A 23,742-nucleotide genomic window follows, 5' to 3' on the forward strand; every position below is an offset into this window, starting at 1 on the left:
CCCACAGTTCTCCAGTGCTCATTTCCCAGCATATCTTTCAGGTCTGCATTACAGAGTCTACACAAGGCTTGTGAAGTCGCCAGAATGCATAACTACTACCCTGGCAGCCTGTTTCTCACCTGGGTGAGTTATTATGAGAGCCATATCAACTCAGATCAATCCTCAGTCAATGAATGGAATGCTATGCAGGATGTGCAGTCCCACCGGCCTGACTCTCCAGCTCTTTTCACAGACATGTAAGTCATCTTGCTGAGGATCATGGAAGTCCTCTCTGTTGCGTTCTCGGGGGCCAGAACCAGCATGTTCCTCCCTAATCTCTCCTCTTAGGGAATTAACCTTACCAGTGATATTAGTCATCGTCCACACTACACATCTGCCACGCAAAGAAACCTGTCCTTTCTGTTGTGTGCAAAGGCCTGAAGAGTTTCACTCCTGGGCACAGTGGAGTCTCCATAGTTAAGAACTGCAATACCATAAAATCCCATTAATTCAGATTCCACTAATTTGAATTTGAGTTTAAAGGAGGCAGGCTGAAGTCTGACTTTCCATTATCTTTAAAGAAGCATTTCCTAAGCAAATTAATGACATAGAGAAGCTTTTAGAGGGATCTTGCTAATACTTAAGAAAACAAGATGTTTCCAGTCAATTTAGAATACCTATGTTGTTATGCTAATTTTTAACTGATTTCTGTTCAAATTTTTTTTTAATTTATTTATTTATTTATTTATTTACAGCTGTGTTGGGTCTTCGTTTCTGTGTGAGGGCTTTCTCTAGTTGTGGCAAGCGGGGGCCATTCTTCATTGCGGCGCGTGGGCCTCTCACTATCGCAGCCTCTCTTGTTGCGGAGCACAGGCTCCAGACGCGCAGGCTCAGTAGTTGTGCCTCACGGGCCCAGTTGCTCCGCGGCATGTGGGATCTTCCCAGACCAGGGCTCGAACCTGTGTCCCCTGCATTGGCAGGCAGATTCTCAACCACTGCACCACCAGGGAAGCCCCTGTTCAAATTTTTTAAAATATATATTGTAATTTCTGTCTTACTCAGCCCCACATTTGCCTTGTTAGGTCTGTAACATTTTTATTAAATCTCCCTGCTGTACTGCAAATGGGATAGCCTAAGGTGGAGCTGATGTTTATTTCCTTTTTAGGTCTATGTGTTGAAACTTATGTGACTATTTTGGAAATTTTTTCACACTTAGTTCCTGCTTTGGAAATTAATCAGGATGTTTATTTTGCTCTGAATTGATCTTTCTGCACTTCCAAGGTGTTCTACATCTGGGAAAGAAGAGTAGCTACTTGCTAAATGGTCTTACAAACCTTCATCTTCAGATTCCTAAAGTGATACCAAAACAATTCATGATTCTTTTTTTAAAGGCTTAATTTAGATAATAAATGCTTTTTACTAGAAAAGGTGAAATTTCTAAGAATTGTGTGAATGGAACAGTCAAAAAAAACAGTGAAAGCTTTTTTGTATAGGGTATTATTGGTACGAGGACCAGTTAGTACTAGTAGCTCTAGTCCTTTCAAGATTGCACAGTAACTGGGGCTTCCCTGGTGGCGCAGCAGTTCGGAATATGCCTGCCAGTTCAGGGGACACGGGTTCAAGCCCTGGTCCAGGAAGATCCCACGTGCCATGGAGCAGCTAGGCCCATTTGCCACAACTACTGAGCCTGCACTCTAGAGCCCGTGAGCCACAACTACTGAAGCCCGCGCGCCTAGAGCCCGTGAAAAGCCACCGCAATGAGAAGCCCGTGCACTGCAACGAAGAGTAGCCCCCAATCACTGCAACTAGAGAAGGCCCGCGTGCAGCAACGAAGACCCAGTGCAGCCATAAATAAATAAACAAATAAATAAATAAGATTCCACAGTAACTAAAAAGATAAGGATAGTATGTATGGCTTTCCGAATCCTGGGCAGTGTTATTGATTTCATGCTTTATGACTGGTTGTTGGGTATTGGAGAAATGGACATCTCATCTGGTTCATAAATGGACATTTTGAATCAGACTTTTCATTTTTCCTGATTTTATTAGAGAAGATTTGGAAATTACAGCACAAAAAGGAAAGAAAATGAAATTGCCCATAATCTCTCTCTATCCCTGAGCAAAAAATAATAATAATAATAATGTAAAATATAGTCCCTGGCACATGGTAAAGACTCATTAAATGTTAATTCTTACTAAGTACAATATAACCACAATTTAAGATATATTTAATAAACAAATGTCTGTCTATAGAAAAAGAGACTGAGAACTGTAGGTGAGAGTATTAATAATGACTGGGATTTTCAGTGATTTTTATTTTCTTTGTGTATATATGTATTTTCCAGATTTTTCTCTAGTGAAATCAAGGGAGAAAGTGTGTTTGTGTTGCAATGCCTCTTCCATTCCCTCTTCTTCCCTAAGTTGACTAGAAAAGCCTAAAAAATAATGCTGAGGTTACAGAGGAGAGTGTATGCCAAAATGGACTTAAGTGCTCTACTGTGAATAAAGTTTATATTTTGAAATCCAAGGAAGGTAGAGCAGGGAACATAGGTGTATGGTGCCTCCAGTGTACGTCAGATGTTATGCCAGGCGCTTCATACATGGTATCTCATTTAATTCTCATAAAAACCTCATGAGGCAAATAGTATTACTGTTCACATTTTATAGAAAAGGAAACAGAGGTTCAGCAAAGGGAAGGTATTTGTTCAAGGTCATACCACTAGTAAGTAGCAGGACTGGGATTAAAACCCAGGTATGTCTGCTCCCAAACCACTCTGGCCCAACAAGTGTGAAGGATTGGGAGAAAGTCTGCTAAACTAGGGAATTGAACCGATGCACACAGGTGCTAAAATTTGTTTTTTACCAATATTTATTTTTAGTAAAAGACTGAAATGTATAATTTTCTACCATTAGCTATGTCTAGGAAAAATGGTGGGGAGCATGGTTAAGAATGTTAATCCTAGTCAAGACAGGGATGCTTTGGCCGATTGACAGGGAAATGGCAGAGGCGTTAGCTATACTCTGCAGGGTTCGTGAGACACTAAGAGTCCAAGTGGTGGGGAGCCCCAAGGCTGTGGGGTCAGAGCATCCATCTTTGGAGATTATACTGAAGCTATTTTTGCAGCCAGTGATAAGGCTGTAGGCAGCAAGGGCAGGCAGGATGCCTGAAGGCTTAGTCCATTTCCATCTCCAAATAAGGAAGTACAGGGCAGATACCTTTCTCAAGTAGGTAGGAGGGAAAGATGAGAGAGAAAGTGCTTTCTGTTGGCCTCACTCAAATTCTGCATAATATGAAATAATGCTTTTAGAGAGAAGCATCTAGTTATGTTGAACCAGTATCTTTCCAGTAATTGGAGAATCAGCTTCCTAGTTTGATTTCATAGTAAAGTTCCAAGGGAAATTTTTGTTTTTAAGAGAGTCAGAAGACTAAGGGAAGCAACATAATCTTGCAGGTAGAGTGTTAGGCTGGACGGAGAGTTCTGGGTCTCCTGCCAGTGAAAGTGATGGTTGGCATGTTATTTAACCTTTTAGCTGTTTATTTCCTTTATCTGTAAAATGGGGATAATAATTTCACAGAGATATTGGTGAGAGCTTTTGTGAAAAAGAAAACACTTTGGGTGGAGTACTCCAGGTAGCTAATCTTTAAAATCCATTTTGGAAGAGAATTTGCTTCATTGAAGAAGGCAGAAATCACTCTTCTCTCTTTCGCATTTTTCTAGAACCATAGCAACAAATGGTCAGCATTGGGTGGCATTTTTAAGCTACAGAAGACCCAGTTCCATAGTAGGTCACACCACTGGTCTTCCCAGCTTGGTATTCTAGCTCAGCAAGTGGTACTCAGGGGTACTTGATGGGAAGTGGTCCTCCATTAAAGTATTACACTCAGTATAGCCTATTTGTCTTTTACTCCTTCTTGGATCTGTATGCGTGAATATATTTATGGGCTTTTAGACATGTACAATCTCTTCAAGTAATAATTTCTACATGTTTATATTCTATACATTCTGAAAAGAAAAATTTTAAAGTATAGTTTTCTTTTTCCCATGCCTTCAGAATATAAATTTAAGGGTAACAAAGGGAAGGCCTGCCAGTTTGGAAACATAATCAGATGGCACATTCATTAACTTGGTCAAAATCCTGCCTAAGAAAAATCACCATTTCTCTCTTCTCAGACCAACTGAACGTGAGCGAACAGAAAGGCTAATTAAAACCAAATTAAGGGAGATTATGATGCAGAAGGATTTGGAGAATATCACATCCAAAGAGGTAAGAGACCTTGAGTCCCCATTGTTCCAAGGCTAGAGGTAGAATGATAATAGGAGTGGGGCTAGAAATGGTGAGTGATTGAAAGTCCAGAGGGACTTTTCAGAGATTAGTACAAAATGTCATCTTTGTTTCAGATACGAACTGAATTGGAAATGCAAATGGTGTGCAACTTGCGAGAATTCAAGGAATTTATAGATAATGAAATGATAGTGATCCTTGGTCAGATGGATAGCCCTACACAGATATTTGAGCACGTGTTCTTGGTAAGTCCTAGGGCCACTTTAAAGGGGTGTGCTGGGGCTAGTCCATACCAACTCATGGGGGCGGGGGCAATTATTAAATTTTATTATATTTAGATAAAATGTAACTTACATTAAAAACAAAGGTCATAAATACTCAAACCTCATCATTTCCTATATTTTACTACATTTTACAATTATCTGTGCTCTTAAGGTTATTTACATCTATTATATGGTGGAAATGTTACATAATGGTGTGCTTCTGCTCATCTCTTCCCAATTCCTCAGTGACATCAATTGACTATGGTGGGAAAATTTACACCGAGGAAATTGGCAAATGCTACAGATCAGGCCTTTCTTCCCCATGGGTTGTTAAAGATCTCATCTGTCCTACATGATAGAGCCACAAAGCAGACCAGTCCACAGTAGTTTTATACAGTGTATCCAAAAAGAATGATCCTTTTTGAGATCACTCTTTTAAATCTGCCAAATGGGTCTAAGATCTGATATATCTGAACAGAGCAGAAAACTACTTTTTTTAAAAAAAATAAATTTATTTATTTATTTGTTTTTATTTTTGGCTGTGTTGGGTCTTTGTTCTGTGCGCAGGCTTTCTCTAGTTGCAGCGAGTGGTGCACGGGCTTCTCATTGTCGTGGCTTCTCTTGTTGCAGAGCACGGGCTCTAGAGTGCAGGCTCAGTAGTTGTGGCACACAGGCTTAGTTGCTCCACGGCATGTGGGAATCTTCCTGGGCCAGGGATCGAACCCGTGTCCCCTGCATTAGCAGGCAGATTCCCACCCACTGTGCCACCAGGGAAGCCCTGCAGAAAACTACTTATAACAAAGACTATTGGACTTTTAAAACATTTGGAACCTTGTATCTACATTTTTAGTCCCTCAATTACTTTTTTTTTTTTTTTTGCCATACGCGGGCCTCTCACTGTTGTGGCCTCTCCCGTTGCGGAGCACAGGCTCCGGACGCGCAGGCTCAGCGGCCATGGCTCACGGGCCCAGCCGCTCCGCGGCATGTGGGATCTTCCCAGACCGGGGCACAAACCCGTGTCCCCTGCATCGGCAGGCGGACTCTCAACCACTGCGCCACCAGAGGAACCTCCTCAATTACTTTTTGATTACCAACTCTTCAGTGATTTAAAATTGTTCTTCATGGTACCTGAACATTCAAGGGCTTGTAATTAGCCCAAGGAGATGTCTCTGACAGATGGATTAGGAAAGCTTCTAACATCCTAAGACCTATTTATCTCCCAAATGTTAAAGAGTTCTAGTTTTCACCTGTACATGGTAGTGGGCACAAGGGTAACAAGGATAATTGAAGTCAGTGGGGAACACCAAAACCCCACTGTTATTTCCAATTCCCACATACTTTGACTAAAAATGCTAACAAGGAACTAAATCGATTGGTTTGAATTTCACTTCCTTTCTCTGGTAAGGACATTTTTGAAGTGATTAGAAGCTGGGAACAGGAGAGAAGAGGAATAAAAATGCACAGGAACTGACTAAACTGCATCATCTCACCCTGAATATAAGAGTTTATTTCACCAAGCAGTCAGACTTCATGCCATTGAAGGCTTGTGCCCTGAATTAACTTGTTGACACTTTGGAGTATATATGCTTGTCAAGTGATTCATGGTGGTGTTTAGCTATTAAATTACTCATGAAAAGCTGTGAGCTGGGAGGGGAGCTTCTTTTCTTTACTTTAACTTGACCAATGTGTGTTGCCATTTCTTGATGTAGATCATATGGCAAAACTGTCATTGACCTTTCCATTTGTATAGCACCTGGCTTTGTTGTCTTTTGTGTGTAATTCCATGAGGGTTCACGTATTCCCTGCTCTTGTATCCTTGGAAATAATTTTTGTGTTGTGCATAGAAAACTTATGAGTCACTCATTCAAATGGACCCTGCCCCCAACTGTCTCCATGTAACATGACTAATTTTTATGAAGGGCAAGTGCCTGTAGCCAAAAATAACTCGTTTGAAAGTGACCAAAGCTTTAAACTTGCAAGTTGCTTTCCCATTGAGCTTAGATCTTAATACCTAAAAGGACATAGACATGATGAATATCAAATTCAGTCATTAACTGTTTAATTTCAGACATGCTTCCCTGTGTCTCTGATGCCACCCCCTCAAGAACTACCTTCTCCTTACCCCTTCCTCAAATGGTACTATTTTAGGACATATAAAGAAATTTTAATAGTACTCTAAGCAGAAAAAACAATCCAGTTCTCCCCAAATTAGTCACTAATCAACTAGAAATGCATTTGAGTATTTGTATCACTAAATTCATCCTATTATTTCATGATTATTGGTGTAGTCTTCTGTCTTGGGTTTTTCTCTTATTACAAAAATAATTCATGTTCGTTATAGAAAATTTAGACAACTTCAGAAGACAATAAATGACATTTAATCAATACCAAGGGAGATAAGCACTATTATCTTTCATTATATAATATTGCCTTCTAGTTCTTTTTTACTTTTTTAATATGTATCTATGTACATATTTTTGAAAAAAGGAAAATATATTCAGCTTCAGATACAATTCTGTTTTCTCTAGAATGGACATGTTCTTTGCATTGTGAATATTTTTCTTATTTGGGAAAAAAACTTTCAAACTGGAGAATCCTGAAATTTAACTCTTATCCAACAAAATAAGTGCCTGAACAGGTTGTCTAAACATCTTATTGTATTTCTTCCGTGATGGCTTCTTCCCTTTATTTGTACCACCATATCCTGTGTCCAAACCCCTGTCTCTTCTCCAGTGAGTCTGTGCTCTGCTGGCTTTCCCAGCAGTTGACACAGAAAAAGAGGTTTTATCCAAACTGTAAGTGGTGTTGTTAATTTTCTGCAAAGTCATTTCATCTTGTGCGTAGCTGCCATGCCTGGAGCGCGAGCAGATTGTGTGAAGGGATGCAGCAGGATTTCTCCCCTCCCTTTGGAAGAATGCTCGGCTTAGTAGTGCACTGCACAGAGATGTTTATTTGGAAAGGTGTCCAGCTGATATGGAGAAGAAAAGTATAGAGCGTAGTTTAAAGAAAATCTGCAGCGAGAAGCCAGGATTGATTGGTTGGAAGCCAGGGTATTTCCAGAAAAAGCAGTTCTTCCACACCCTTAAGAGTGTACTACTTCTTTAAGCTGGAAGCCTTTGCCAACCAAATCTCGTATCAACAGCTCTCCTGGAGGCTGTCCGATTTGGCTGAGAAAATGCTAGATGTGAACAGAGAGCCTTTGCAGAAAGGCAGGCAGCATTCTTAGTTAAATTAGGGAAACACAGTAATATTGGACAGGCAACCAGTAATGTTGTTTGTGAATGAGAAAGAAATCAGAATTTTACTGCTGATGGTTATCTTTTTCAAGATTTGACATTACAGATCCTTTTAAAGTAGAGTTTTGGTTTCAAAGAAAAATTAAGTCTCATATTCATGATTTTTGCCCCTCAACTGGAGATGTGTAGCATAAACTTTTTAGAAGAAAAAGTTATCAATCCTGTGCCTGGCTGCCACAGTAAAGTGACTCACAGCATTGAGGCTGTAGGTATGGTATGATAAAGATTTGGACAGGGATACCAATCCTTGAAGATTATCTCAAGTTGTATGATCTTCGCAGAACTCCCAGTACAGTTGTCCTTCTTTGCCATAAATGTGCTGTCCTCTTCTATTTTGCTTGGAACTTTTGGACCCCAACAAGGTTATTTCCTAAGGATAACATTTTTTTTTTTTTTTTTTTACTTCAGGCAATTTTAGTTTTCATCCCAATTTGGAACTTACAGAATTCTTTCGTTTTTTGGGGGAGGTGGGGGTGGAGTATAGCCGATTAACAATGCTGTGATAGTTTCAGGTGCACAGCAAAGCAACTCAGCCATACATATACATGTATCCATTCTCCCCCAGACTCCTACATAACTTTGAGCAGAGTTAGGCCCCTGTGCTATACAGTAGGTCCTTGTTGGGTATCCATCTTAAATATAGCAGTGCGTACATATTGATCCCAAACTCCCTAACTATCCTTTCCCCCCACCCTTCCCCCCCTGGTAACCATAAGTTCATTCTCTAAGTCTATGATTCTGTTTCTGTTTTGTAAATGAGTTCATTTTTATCATTTCTTTTTAGATTCCACCTATAAGGGATATCATATATTTCTCTTTCTCTTTCTGCCTTACTTCACTCAGTAAGACAATCTCTAGGTCCATCCATGTTGCTGCAAAGGGCATTATTTCATCCTTTTAATGGCTGAATAATATTCCATTGTATATATGAACCACATCTTCTTTATCCATTCCTCTGTTGATGTACATTTAGGTTGCTTCCATGTCTTGGCTGTTGTAAACAATGCTGCAGTGAACACTGGGGCACATGTACTAAGGATAACATTTTAAAAGAAATCAGTCACTTCACTCTTTGGGCCAGAGTACAGTGTAGGTGAACCAGAGTGAAAGGTGGAAGTGAACTTATTTAAAAACTGTAGGAGCGGGGCTTCCCTGGTGGCGCAGTGGTTGAGAGTCCGCCTGCCAATGCAGGGGACACGGGTTTGTGCCCTGGTCTGGGAAGATCCCACATGCTGCGGAGCGGCTGGGCCCGTGAGCCATGGCGGCTGAGCCTGCGCATCCGGAGCCTGTGCTCCGCAACGGGAGAGGCCCCAACAGTGAGAGGCCCGCGTACTGCAAAAAAAAAAAAAAAAAAAAAACTGTAGGAGCGGGATTTCCCTGGTGGTGCAGGGGTTAGGAATCTGCCTGCCAATGCAGGGGACATGGGTTCAATCCCTGGTCTGGGAAGATCCCACATGCCGTGGAGCAACTAAGCCCGTGCGCCACAACTACGGAAGCCCACGTGCCTAGAGCCCGTGCTCCGCAACAAGAGAAGCCATTGCAATGAGAAGCCCGCACACTGCAACGAAGAGGAGCCCCCACTTGCCGCAACTAGAGAAAGCCCGCACGAAGCAACGAAGACCCAACGCGGCCAAAAATAAATAAATTTATTATTTTTTAAATGTATTACAGTATAGTTTCAAGATTTCATTTTACACTTCCATACAATTAAAATATGCTTTGCATAATTACATAGAACTTATTGAAAACCCCCATGGAATTATGTCACTGCCTGAGAAGCATGGAGGCAAAAAAAAAAGAGATTGAGTCTGTTGAGGACCCAAGGGGGATAATATGCATGGCATTTGTATTGAGGACAGAAAAGTAATTACACCATGTTGATTCCAGTTCTTTCAGGCTGAACCTGAAACAGCCCTAAGCAGAGCCCAAGTCACTTTATATGGGCTTCACTGAGTCAGTAGCTGATGAGTTTAATTTATTTTGTTTCTGGATATTTGTCATTTCAGATTGTCAGTTTGAAGTTTCTCTGGACAGGTAGATGAAAACCATGGACTTTTACCATCACATCAGGGTTATTTCCATCTAGCTGTACAGAATTCACAGAGGATTTAGATTTCTAAATTAAGGAGTGAGGTGGTCACATTTCCCTGGCTCCAGTTTAGCCACTCAACCCTTATTGCTTGGCTTCTGTCTCCTTGAAAGTCCTTTTTTTTTTTTAAAATAATTCTTGCCTCTTTCTTTGGTATGGGAGCCAGTTTTCTAAGTTTGAGCACAGAGTCTTTAGAACCTCATATTTTTTTTAAAGCAAGTCAGGTGAGCCCTGGTCTGTAGAAAAGATCAGTCATCTGTCACTTACTGACAATTTTCCTAAATGTACTTCAGCATAGCATCCTTGAGATCTCCTAGTTCAATGGCCAAATTACAGATCACTTGTAATACGAAGATAGTGCTTACATAACACTTGACAATTTTCAGAGTGCTTCATTTACTTATCTCATTTGATGATTTATTCAACAAGCATTTGTTGATCCTCTTTGTTGTGCCAGGCATGAGGCTAGATATTTGTGCAGTCTGATCTAATTCCATAAGGAGGGAGTGATGACCATATCAAGATAGATACTCATAGAAGGCCAGTGGAATAAGGTTACAAAGGTGACCTCTGGATTAGACAATTAGAAGGGGTCATTAGCAAGAGTGAGGAGGGCAGAAGCCACAGTGCTGTGGGTTGAGATACCTGGGAAATGAGGAATTTTAGAAAGTGAGTATTAGATTGTATTTCTATGAATCTTGGCCATGAAAGGAAAAGGAAAAGGAAAAGGACAGTGTCCAGAGGAGGATTTAGGATGGAGAGAGGGTTTTCCATTTTAATATGAAAGAAATGTGAGGCAGGGGGTGGGAGGTGTTGGCTTATAAACAATAGAAACTTATTACAGTTCTGGAGAGGCTGGAAGTCTTGAGACCAGTGTGCCTGCATGGTCGGGTGAGGGCCCTCTTCCAGGTCACAGACTTCTCTTTGTATTCTTACATGGCAAAAGGAATGGGGAGAAACTTTATATTTGTAGTTTGAGGGGAAGCTATCCATTAGATTCCTAGGACTAGGGTGGGAGGAGTGTTTCATTTTACAGATAAGGAAAGTGAAGACAGAGAGGTTAAGCAGTTTGCCCAAGGTCCCCCAGTCAGAGGGGGAGTTGGGACTTGAACCTGAGTCTTCTAAAGCTACATTCCACTTAAGCATTATTCTGAAATAGATAAATTCTTATTTTTAAATGTTTGCCTTTTCAAAAGACATGAACATATAGCTCAAAGATAGAAAATGGACCTGAAACATTGAAGAGTTGCTCACTTTTATGCTAAACAGAAATGCAAATTAAAATTACACTGAGATAACATTTCACGCTTATCAGTTTGAAAAAGATTCAAAAGCTTAACCACACATTTTGTTGGCAAGGCTATGGGGAAAGTGGCACTGTGACGTGGAGTGGGTCTGAGGATATATTGTAAAGTGAAGAAAGCAAAGAACAAAAAAAGCATATGTAGTAAAGTACTTTTGTGTAAGTCAGAAGTGGTAAGTATATATTTGCTTATATTTTTTTCAAAATACAACATAGGTAGAATAAGCCACAAACTAATAAAAATGGTTACCCATGGAGATTGAGGAGATGGGGGTGGGAGTGAGACTTCAAGTTTACTTTTTAATCAACTTTTGACTTTCAATATTATAAAAGTCTTGTATGTTCAAAACAATGGAAAACATGGAAGAAGAAACACACCCTAAAATTGAATAAACAGGAGCAAATGAACCCAAATATGTATCAAATTGATAACCTCACAGAAAGAAATTAATTCAAATAACTTAAGCATAATACTCTAATTGTACTCCTTAGTGGGATATAATAAGGAAAAAAAAGAAATGCAAAGAAAATTTGAACTTAATATTTTTGTTATTGGTTTTGGTATTGGTGTAATAATGTTAAAACTATTTTGTAAGTAGAATAAATGAGTTGTTGGGAACCAAAGTTCTCACCGTGGAGTAAGGAGATATATAAACAGTGTGGGAGAGGCAAGAAAGAAAGGAAGAACCTTGTGGTATTGAATTAATTTCAGTTGAAGGTAAAAATATAAACTCAGGATTTTTTTAGAAATATTTCCTAGATCTGACCACTGAAAAGTTTTAGAAACAATGACACCCAGTAGTTAGGAGCATACCTAATTAAGGCCCAGATCTTGGTTACAAAATATCATTCTTCACTAAAAGAAACCAGGGCTTCTTGGGGAACTGGCTGATTCTACTCACAAAGTGAATCCGGAACAACTTTCTGTACCACAAAGCATGGATGTGCTCAAAGACTAATGGAATCATATCAAAAGGAACCTGTTTGAAGAGATTCCCACCGGCCAAGTTCCGGACAATCTGCATGTCCCAAAAAAAAGATGGTAATGGATTATAACGTTCTAAATACAAAAAGAATTCAAGAGTCCATAGTGACACTTCAGTAAAGGGTGTGATGACTGATTAGGTGAGACTCTTTTACAGAAGGATGCCAGCCAACTTGCAGAAGGAATGATGGAATTAGAAAGTTACCGTTTTGTAACCTCCAGTAGAGTAATTCATTTGGGCAAGATCAGCAATTGATGCTGAAATCCTAGGTCAAAAAGATTACTTTGGCTTTCACATGGCTTCAAAGATTACTATAGACTACTAATTAATTTCAAAGGAACCTTTACAATAGAGGGATGTGGCAGACACAAAGGTATCTACCAAGAATTCAAAGTCAGCCTGACAAATAATGGGACAAACTGACATCATGTGCCTCATGATTTGATGCAGTACGAAGTACACAATATCTCCCTTGTAATATTCTTTTTTTATTTTATTTATTTATTTTTGGCTGTGTTGGGTCTTCATTGCTGTGCGCGGGCTTTTTCTAGTTGTGGTGAGCAGGGGCTACTCTTCTTTGTGGTGCGCGGGCTTCTCATTGCGGTGGCTTCTCCTGTTACGGAGCACGGGCTCTAGGGCACATGGGCTTCAGCAGTTGTGGCACACAGGCTCTAGAGCGCAGGCTCAGTAGTTGTGGCACATGGGCTTAGTTGCTCCGCGGCATATGGGATCTTCCCAGACCAGGGCTTGAACCCGTGTCCCCTGCATTGGCAGGCGGATTCTCAACCACTGCGCCGCCAGGGAAGCCCTCCCTTGTCATATTCTTGCCAGGAATGTTTGACCTGAATCTAATCATCAGGAAACAATCAGATAAATCCAGGTTGTGGGGAGCTCTCCAGTATTACAGACCTGTAGTCTACAAAAATGTCAGTATCATGAAAGGCAAAATAAGTAAAGGCACAGGGGTGGACTGTTCTAGATTAAAGACATGGCAACTAAATGCACAGTATGATTCTTGATTGAATAAATATAAAGGACATTTTGAGGGCAATTTTTAAACTTCAAATACAGATGATGTATTAGATTATTATTGTATTCATGTTATCTTTCTTGGTTGCAAAAATGGAATTATATAGGAGAATATTCTTGTTCTTAAATGATACATGATCAAGTATTGAAGTGTCATGATGTTCAAGTTACTTAAATGGTTCAGGTAAAAAAAAAGTATGATGTATATCGAAAGAAAGGGAAGGAGAGCAAGAAAGCAAATATGGCAAAATATTAACAATTGATGTATCTTGCAGATAATCTATAGAAACATTTTCCTTTAAATTTTGCACATCATGTTTCTCTCATTTGTTTGACTATTTCACTCTCTCCCCCTACAGACATACACACACACTGTACCATCCCAACTTCTTAGATGCAACATAATGCACTAGGAAAAGTGTGGGTTTTAAAATGAAATCCAGTTTTAATTCATAGTAATGCCACTTTGTTCATTTAAGAATATCTGCGAGGTGCCAGGCACTGTGCAGGAGTTTCCTTAGAGAACAAGAGACCTGGTTGCTGCCCTCAAGAAGCTTGTATTATAGTGGAGGAGAAAGGTAGTAAATAAACACATAAATAAATATACAAGTAAAAATAGTGATGCATGCTATTGATAAAATAGACTACTATAAACAAGAGTGGCAGACTACATTTAACTTAGATTGGAGAATGGTCAAAGAAACCTTTCCAGCAATGTGATCTTGAGCAGATATTATCTGAATTCTATTAAGGGTTGGTTTTCATATCTCTAAAAAATGAAGGTAACTTCCTTACTCTATCATTTGTGGAAACTGAATGTGATAGCATATAAAGTACCTGGCACATAGAGAGGAAACTTGGTAGATGTTATTGGCCTTCTTTTTAGAAACTCTGTTTCTTCGCTCACAGGACTCCTTTTCAAGTATTGTATTTGGTTCATTGGCTAATACTCTCTAACCTTGTCTTTTTGGTTCCACAGGGCTCGGAATGGAATGCCTCTAACTTAGAGGATTTACAGAACCGAGGGTAAGCACACAGCAATTGCTGACACCCCCATGTCGCAGAAATCACTGTTTTATCTTTACATTTTCCTGTCAGAGAGTGTCAGTGAGTAACTTTAAGCTTAAGAGTTGCTTCCAGTTGATTCTTACTGGGTATAATTTAATAAAAATTAAAATGGCTATTCTCCCACTGTTTCATCCCCTCTGAAGAACAACTGTTTCAGTGGAAAGGCTTTCAAAAACAAATGTGCAAGCCTTTCATGCTGTTTAAAACCAAATCTAGTTATTGACTCCCTTTTTTTTAAAGAGCAGTTTAAGGTTCACAGCAAAATTGAGGGGAAGGTAAAGAGAGTTCTCATATACTCCCTGCCCCACACATGCATAGTCTCCCCCATTCTCAACATCCCCACCAGAGAGGTACATTTTTTTACAACTGATGAACCTACATTGACACCTCGTAATCATCTGAAGTCCATAGTTCACATTACAGTTCACTCTTGGTGCTGTACGTTCTATGGCTTTGGACAAATGTATAATGACCATGTGTCCATCACGATGGCATCATACAGAGTATTTTCAGTGCCCTAAAAATCCTCTGTGCTCTGTCCATTTATTCCCCACCCCCACCCCCTGGCAACCACTGATCTTTTTACTGTCTCTCTAGACTTTGGTTCCTATTTTTATGTAAGAATACACAGAACTGCATATGCTGGGTTCACAGGTCTTTGAGCAACTTCTGTAGACCAAGCACAGTGCTAGATGCTAGGGATCCAAAGAAAAATAAGACTCAGTTCCTATCCTTTTATAGTAAGGTGCATGAAGACTAAGTAGGTTATAAATATAAAAGAGACAGTGTAAAATTGAATAAGAAGACTGACCTTGTAGTAAGAAATGTGTTCCTAAGCAGCATGGTTATGAGTTTGATTGAAGCAACTGAGACCACAGTGAACATTCAGCAAGCAAAAAGCTGCCATTTTCCCTTTTCACTTCTTAGCTAATGCCTAAATCTTTCATTGAACTCGGCCTTAGGAGGACAGATCATTCCAATAAGAGAAGAGAAAATCATGTCTGGAAATTGGCCATTCTAACTCTTCATTTTGGACAGAGATAAGACCTACTGAGACTCAAGAGATAGTGATGACTCCCTGACTGGTTGCTGGCTGCCTGTTTTCTCAGCTACAAGTCAGCCTTCTGGTTATCTTTAACGTGATTAGATGCATACTTCCTACTTTTCCCTCAGAAGAAAGGAAGCCGAGTGATTATACAAAGAGTTCTTGGGGCGGGGGGGGGTGGGATGGAAATCTGGTTACTTAATCTTAAGGTATGAAATTAAATAGAACTTGGAAAATTTAAGTTGATAAGGATTGAATCAGAAGTTCTTGAAAGCAGAGACCATATCTTAGTTTGTGTGAAACATACCTAGCTCAGAGCCTTATATCAAAAGGGTGCCCGGTAAATGTGAAGGAATGGTAGAAAAATTGACAGAATGTGACCTGCAGGAAACTAGCACCTGATACAGTGTTTAATATGAAATCTGAGATTTGATAGAGCACTGCCTGCCAAATGCATTAGAATCACGTCATGCATATATTCACTTTGACTTTTGACTTATATCCCCAGCTGGAGATGAGACCTATTTATCTCATTTACTACTTACAATGCTAAATTATAGGACACAGAAAAAAGACAAGTATGGTTAGATGCTCAGACATCTACTTAGATCTTGTTTCTTAAATTCACTGGTGCTTAAACTTTAATGGAAGAAGAAGGATTTCCCAGGTGGCACAGTGGTTAAGAATCCACCTGCCAATGCAGGGGACATGGGTTCCAGCCCTGGTCCGGGAAGATCCCACCTGGCGTGGAGCAACTAAACTAAGCCCGTGCACCACAACTACTGAGCCTGCGCTCTAGAGCCCACAAGCCACAACTGCTGAACCTGCGTGCCACAACTACTGAAACCCACGCGCCTAGAGCCCATGCTCTGCAACGAGAAGCTACTGCAATGAGAAGCCCTTGCACCGCAACGAAGAGTATCCCCTGCTCGCCGCAACTAGAGAAAGCCCATGCGCAGCAACGAAGACCCAACACAGCCAAAAATAAATAAATAAAAATTAAATAAATTTATTAAAAAAAAAAAACTTCAATGGATCAAGAATTATAGTTCAGGGATCTGTACACAAAACATGTATATTGCCCCCTGTGGATGATTTAAGGGATTTTTCAAGTGTAATTTTGACAATAAGGCCATTTTCTCCCAATCCACTGACTTTAGAACTCCAAGTAAAATGCTGTTCCTTACAAAGCATTGTAAGGAATAGCTTACAGTGAAGTGTAAGAATGACAAAGAAGTTTCAAGGAGTGCCATTTCCAATTGGTAGTGGCTGATTAGACTTCTGTAATGAAAAAGATTGGGAAACCCTGTCCTGCTATAATCCATTACTGAAGTATGGGATTGTGGATGGGAAGGTTGTTGTTCATTTTTATTTTAAATGAAATAAGAGGAAGTGTGCTTGCCTTTTTTTTCTGACAGTTTTGAGATATAATTCATATATATCGTTCACCCTTTTAAAATGTGTACTTCAGTGGTTTTTAGTATATTCACAGAACTGTGCAACAATCAATTCAGAACATTTTTTTCCAATCCAAAAGGAAAGCCTGTACCCTTTAGCAGCCACTCCCATTTCTCTTCCTCCCTTCAGCTCCTAGAAACTACTAGCCTACTTTCTGTCTCTATAGATTTGCCTATTCTGGACATTTCATTTATATGAAATTATACAATATGTAGTCTTTTAAGCATGGTTTATTTCACTTAACATTGTATTTTCAAGGTTTATCAATGTTGTACCATGTATTAGTACTTCATTCCTTTTATATTGCCAAATAGTATTCCATTATATGGAGATATATATACACACCACATTTTATTTGCCCATTCATCATTTGATGGGCCTTTGGGTTGTTTCCACTTTTTGGCTATTATGAATACTCTTACGACCATTCATGTATGAATCTTTGGGTGGACATATGTTGTCATTTCTCTTCAGTTTATGCCTAGGAGAGGACTTACGGGGTCATATGGTGGTAACCTTTTGGGGAACTGCTGGAGTGTTTTCCACAGGTGCATGTTGCTTGCTTTTACTTAATCTTTTTTTTTTTTTTTGGCCACACCGCACGGCATGTGGGATCCTAATTCCCCGACCAGGGAATCGAACCCTCTCCCCCTGCAGTGGAAGCGCCGAGTCTTAACCACTGGACCAACAGGGAAGCCCAGCTTGCTTTTTAAATTAAAAAGAAAAAATCCTTTCTAGTAATGGACTTTGATGCTAAGTTAAAACAGATTCAAACCATGTCCCAGAAAAATTTTGGTTGCTTGACCTTAACCACAGAATTGGTTAGCTTGGCTCTCCCTTTTTGTGGTCATTTCTCTGACTTCAGTGATTGGGTTTGTAGAACCCCACGTGTGGTTCTAAGAAGGAAGCAGCTTCTACAGAGGGAAATGAGTGAGTCTGTGATGTGTTGTTGGAGTTGACAACAGTGATGTCTAAGTCCATACAGCACTGAGAAAAGGTAATCCTTTGGCAGATTAAACCGAAGCATTTATTGAGATTGCACAGTGAGAGAGATAGCAAAAGAAATTTTTGATACAGAAACCATTTTCTGCAAGCCTGGGAGAACTCTCAGACACATCTGCTGCCATAGCAGCCAGGAATGCCGCCTAGAGAGTTAAGAGAATTTTAAGTCCAACTTTCCTCTGACCCTACCAGCCTGGCCTCACTTGCCTTCATGTAGTTTAAGGAGAGTAATAGAGCAAAAGCTGACAACCTGTCATTTAGAAAGATAGGAGGGAATGTTTCCTTCTATTTTTTTTCTTAAGGTACATGTTAATAGTCTGATTTAATACAGATGACTTACAAAAAATAAATTTTGTTGCTGGTAATTTTAGTGACTGTGGAGAAATTGTCAGATCATGGGCCTCAAGTTGATTCTTTGGAGTAAAATGCAAGGCCTATTTTCAAAAGACTCTGAAAGATGAGATTGTATAACTAAACACAAACTGAAAATGGAATATAGATGTTGAACTTGGTAGACAGCTTTTCTCTCAATAACTTCCTGATACCCAGGTATGCCCAGGACCCTGTTATACAATTTCTGTATTAAATAAGGATAGCCTCTTAGGTTTGTTTGGTTTTTTGTTTTTTTTTTAGCTTTCTTCAATATTTTAGTATTTAATTTCAGCCTCAGGAATAAACAAGTTTGTTTTTTATTTATTTATTTTTATTTTTGGCTGCTTTGGGTCTTCGTTGCTGTGCACAGGCTTTCTCTAGTTGTGGTGAGCGGGGGCTACTCTTGGTTGCGGTGCGTGGGCTTCTCATTGCGGTGGCTTCTCTTGTTGTGGAGCACGGGCTCTAGGCACGTGGGCTTCAGTAGTTGTGGCTTGTGGGCTCTAGAGCGCAGGCTCAGTAGTTGTGGCACATGGGCTTAGTTGCTCCACGGCACGCGGGATCTTCCCAGACCAGGACTCGAACCCGTGTCCCCTGCACTGGCAGGCGGGTTCTTAACCACTGCGCCACCAGGGAAGCCCAGGAGTAAGCAAGTTTTAAATAAGAAAAATTCCAGCGCTGGGAATTGGATTTTGCCTGAGTAGTAGGGCTCATATTCTCCGTTGGTTTCCTCACAGGGTGCGATATATCTTGAATGTCACTCGAGAGATAGATAACTTCTTCCCAGGCGTCTTTGAGTATCACAACATTCGGGTATATGATGAAGAGGCAACGGATCTCCTGGCTTACTGGAATGACACTTACAAATTCATCTCTAAAGCAAAGTGAGTAATGGTCCCACACACACGTTCTGACCCCTCTTCCTTGTGCACCACACATGGTTGGGGTCTGAAAGCTGTAGATAACTTACTGATGATACTCAGAGGAAAGGAAGTAAAGAAAAAAAGGGAGACTGAGATCTCTTAATACTAAGAAAAAGATGACTAGTGACTTAATACTTTTGCTTTAAGTAGATGAAGCCCCTGGAAGATGATCTCATGTTGGCTATTTCCGTTGAGCACAAAATTAGAGAAAATAAACTCAAGCTGCAGTGAAAGAAATAGAAATGAGAGAAGGAAGAAATTCTGAAATAGAGAAGAAATTCTGAATGAGAGAAGGAAGAATTCTTAAGTTACCAACGGGGACACTTGAAAGTTATAGAATAGAAATTATTCCAGACAAGTGGAACACTTGATCCTGCTCTCTGAAGACAAGGAGAGAAACAGTACGCTTTGGACATTTTCCCCCATTCTTTTACTTTACTTTCATGCTACTCTAAATAGTGAAATTTTTCTCTGGCCCTTCTGTTGTTATCTTCCTTAAATTAATTGGTCCTTTTAGTGAAACAATTCCATAGTATTAATTTAGTGTTTAGTATTAGTATTAATATTTCAACACTGATTTTTTAAGTCCCTGGGGATTTCTTTGCCAGTCCTATTTATCCCTTCAGTAGAAAAAAACCATCAGTAAGCATGTTGGCCACATTCCCTCTGCAGGTGGGGTGACACTCAGAAGACCCAGGCCCTCAGCAGTGAAAGCATGGAGTGCTAACCACTGGACCGCCAGCGAATTCCCACTTCTGTTTTTAAAGTCCTCCTTCAAGAATGATACCACACCTCACTTAAGGACCTTCATGGTCAGGAAATGCTTCCTCTTAGTTGTCCTGAATCCCCATACTCCAGCTCTGAGCCCATTCTCTCAGTCTCTAACCAATACCTGAGAGACTGTTTTATACTGTTGAAGCTTCTGCCACTCATGGCATGCTTCCTATGTGCCATGTACTTTACACATATTCTCTCCTGTACGTTCCAAAACCCAGAGAGGCATATGCTGTCTTCCTTCTGTACAGAAGAGGACAGACTGCAGAGATGAGGTTCAGAGATATTAAGTAACTAGTGGTTGAGACAGGACTTGAACCTAAGATCATGTCTCATTTCAGTCCATCAAGTATATGGGAATAGTCTAGTTCCTTAAGGAAAGGGGACTGGAAAAGACTAAGCAAGTTGTCAGGGTTACAGCCAAAGAGGCTAGCGATCAAGGCGAGGCCCCAGTCCTAGTGAAGAGAAAGACTTGATTTCAGCAGGGCTGGGGTTAGAGGGAGATACGTGAGGCGCCCACATTACATTTACTGAGAGGCATGCACTCTCCATGTCCTGCAAGTATAGGTCAGCATCTCAGAATGAGTGCCTCCCCTTAAGTGGCACCCTGGGCATCTCATGTGTTTCACCCTAATCAGGGCCCTGGCGGTCCAGTGGTTAGGACTCCACATTTTCAGGGCCACTCTACCTACACGTGGTGAGTTTAGGATTCCTAATGTGATGTTGGGCTTAATGTGGACAATCTAGCACTTGAAGTGAGGGGGTGGGGTGGGCAATGAACCTGAAAGGTGAAATTGGGCTAGGTGAGAACTAACTGCAGATCCTTCATTACCTGAGTTAGAAGCCATCCACTGAAAAAGCCCAGTTCAAAATGAAGGACTGTTTTCATAGGAGTGGATTTCATAATTGTATTTTTCTTAAGATTGTCCAAGTTTGAGCACCTTCCATGCCTGCAGGCATAGACCTGAAATTCGATGTATTAAAGTTGTCAGAGCTTGATGGGAAAATATAGAGCACATGTCTGAACTTCCATCTGCGTCACTGTGACATGGCTTGCCAACTGTAGTCAAGTGAAAACTCTGTGGTGCCATAAGCAAAACAAACATGTCCTAGTCATTTGGGATCACCTAAGCATACAGAGACACATATGTGCACCAACCATAGGACACTAAAATTTTACCTTTCTTTTGAGACTGTTTCAGTTATTCCAGACCATTCTCTCCATTCCCATAGCTTATCTGGCTGGCCCTCTCATTTTGGCACTTAACCTTATGCCTCCTTGCATTGGTGAGTTAACATTCATGTGTGTCTGTCTCCAGCAGGAGGATTATAAGCTTCTGGAAGGAAGCTTGTCTCCTGTAATACAGTGAGTGAGTGTATGAATAGATTTCCCCTGTTAGGCTGATGTGTGCATTTTTTAATTTATTGGAATAACCACTTGGGAAGGATTCCAGCCCACGTACACTAGTGATAAGAATAAATGTTCTTTTTTCTAGATTTTAAAATGTTGTTCCTACTTACAAGTGACAGATGTAATCAGGAGATCCATAAGTTTGTTCATACATTTAGCAAATATTTGAAGGCTTACTCTGGGCCAGACACTGTGTTATTAGCAGAATTAGCATAGCTGAGTAATGCTCAGATCCAAGGTAATGAGCTCTGGCATAAGACTGAGGAGTTTTGTTTGTTTGTTTGTTAGTGTCACTTTATGGTGACTTTGTTTTCTCTTACTTCCACCCCATAAAAAAACACAAATACAGCTAATTATTCATTCCACCCTCCTTGCTGAGAAAGCCATGAGGTACACATCACATGGTCCCATCCAGCTCCACGGGTTATATAGCCAGTCCCTAGACAGAACACGGGTGGTGGTGTTGTGAAAAGTAATATCCAGGGCTACATCTGAGTAAAGAGGAGAGTTAGTTTCATTTGGTTTGTGCTTTACTCCCGGGACAGAACTCTTATTGGAACTGGAACTGGAAGCAACTCACAACATTTGGGTAAATTAGATGAATCACTGCCACACCTGTAATTCAATAGCATGCCAGCCGTCAACGTGCCCCTGGGGCTGAAAGGACTGGCCTCCAGCCACACACAAAATGGGGTCCAGTCTCTAAAGAGAAAATTTTCCTTCTGTGCTCTGTGACCAACTGTCATTGCAATTACCATTTTGAATTTTAATTGTCTACTTCTCCCAATGAGTCCTACCCTTTAGGGAAACACTGTTACTTATTTTTGCATCCCAGACCTTGCACATTGTCTTAAACATGGTAAATCCCTGATAAATGTTTGCTGAATGAACTAGAGAGGCTTAATATTAACACTGAATATCGTTTGAGTGCACCAGAATTGCCCCACACATTTGATTAGAGGTGCACACAAGTGCAGTAAGGTGGGGTGAATTGCAAAGCAAGAAAATGGAAAGGCCAGACAGGAGACGTGGACACATTTAGAACCTAGCTCTTAAAGTGTACTCACTATTGTGTTTTCCTCCTTACCTCAATCCCCCAAACTAGGAAACATGGATCTAAATGCCTTGTGCACTGCAAAATGGGGGTGAGTCGCTCAGCCTCCACTGTGATTGCCTATGCGATGAAGGAGTATGGCTGGAATCTGGACCGAGCCTATGACTACGTGAAGGAAAGACGAACAGTGACCAAGCCCAACCCCAGCTTCATGAGACAGCTGGAAGAGTACCAGGGGATCTTGCTGGCAAGGTGAGTCCTTAATTGACTTCCTCAGGTTTTCCCTCCTTTATGCTCCCCAGGGCACATTGAAATGTCCTTCTCTGCAGCTAGTTCTCACCTAATTTAAGTGTGTGATAGATTTGAAAATTGAAACCTCTATCCATCTAGTTTTTAAAAATTAAGTGCCAGTATTTAAGATTAGCATGGAAGATTAGGCATTTAATCTAAACTAAAGACATTAAACTAAAGGGTGGAAATACTGTTCCCTTATTTCAGATCTCAATTAGGTGCAGATTTTAATAAATACTTCTCAACAGCTTCTAAGGCCAGATGCAGCTGCCTTATCAAAATGGATACTGATTGCTCCCAGGGTAGTGCTAGCTGAAATTCTTAGAAATTTTTTTTTTTTTAGGCTGCGTGGCATGTGGGATCTTAGTTCCCCAACCAGGGATCAAACCTGCACCCCCTGCAGTGGAGGTGCAGAGTCTTAACCACTGGACTGCCAGGGAAGTCCCTGGCCCATTCTCTTAAAACAAGTACCTGCTGCTGCTTTGGGCTTTTTTTTTTTTTTTTTTTTTTTTTCAGTGCTTGGTTTCACTGAACCTTCAACAGTAATTCTGGTCATGTGACAAATCTGTAGAATTGGTATATATATAACCCATTTGAGGTATGAAGGGGCTTCCCAGAAATAGCTCTCTTGTTTTCTTTTTTAAGATCTTTTAATCTGATTTTATATATATATGTTTTGCAGAAATGCAGAAAATTACAAAGGGAGAAATCATTTAGAAACTCAATAACCACAGAAAGCAGTTGACATTATCTTACCTCTTATCACATATATTGATGGATTTTTTTTTTTCTTCCCACAAAACCTGTTCTTCAGCCTTACTTCTTCACCCAGTATTAGGTCTTTTTTTTTTTTTTTTTAACTGTGGCAGCGTTTATTGAGCACTTACACTGCACTTAACTGCCACTGTTCCTCTTTTTCCCCTAGCTTTATTGAGATACAATTGATGCACAACATTGCATAAGTTTAAGGTGTCCAGTGTATTGATTTCATACATTTACATACTGCAAACTGATTAACACTGTAGCATTAGCTAACACCTCCATCTCCTGACATAACTGCCGTTTCTTTTTTGTGGTAAGACTATTTAAGATCTCTCTTAGCAACATTCAAGTATATG

At 40.3% G+C, this 23,742-nt stretch overlaps 1 protein-coding gene across 3 annotated transcripts in view; it reads left to right on the forward strand.

The window, feature by feature from the left end:
- The window catches only part of SSH2 (slingshot protein phosphatase 2), a gene marked incomplete at both ends in the record, with an annotated part of 245,032 nt that overhangs the window by 208,378 nt on the left and 12,912 nt on the right, over positions 1-23,742 (forward strand). For all 3 annotated transcript variants that reach the window (XM_079725457.1, XM_079725459.1, XM_079725458.1), the window contains 6 exons: positions 42-236; positions 4,152-4,245; positions 4,380-4,508; positions 14,209-14,255; positions 18,909-19,055; positions 22,385-22,585. In XM_079725457.1, the coding sequence (XP_079581583.1) occupies positions 42-236; positions 4,152-4,245; positions 4,380-4,508; positions 14,209-14,255; positions 18,909-19,055; positions 22,385-22,585 (813 nt within the window). The remainder of the gene's footprint in view (positions 1-41; positions 237-4,151; positions 4,246-4,379; positions 4,509-14,208; positions 14,256-18,908; positions 19,056-22,384; positions 22,586-23,742) is intronic.

The sequence above is a fragment of the Hyperoodon ampullatus genome, assembly GCF_949752795.1.
Source record: "Hyperoodon ampullatus genome assembly, chromosome: 19".
In the NCBI taxonomy this organism is placed as follows: domain Eukaryota; kingdom Metazoa; phylum Chordata; class Mammalia; order Artiodactyla; family Ziphiidae; genus Hyperoodon; species Hyperoodon ampullatus.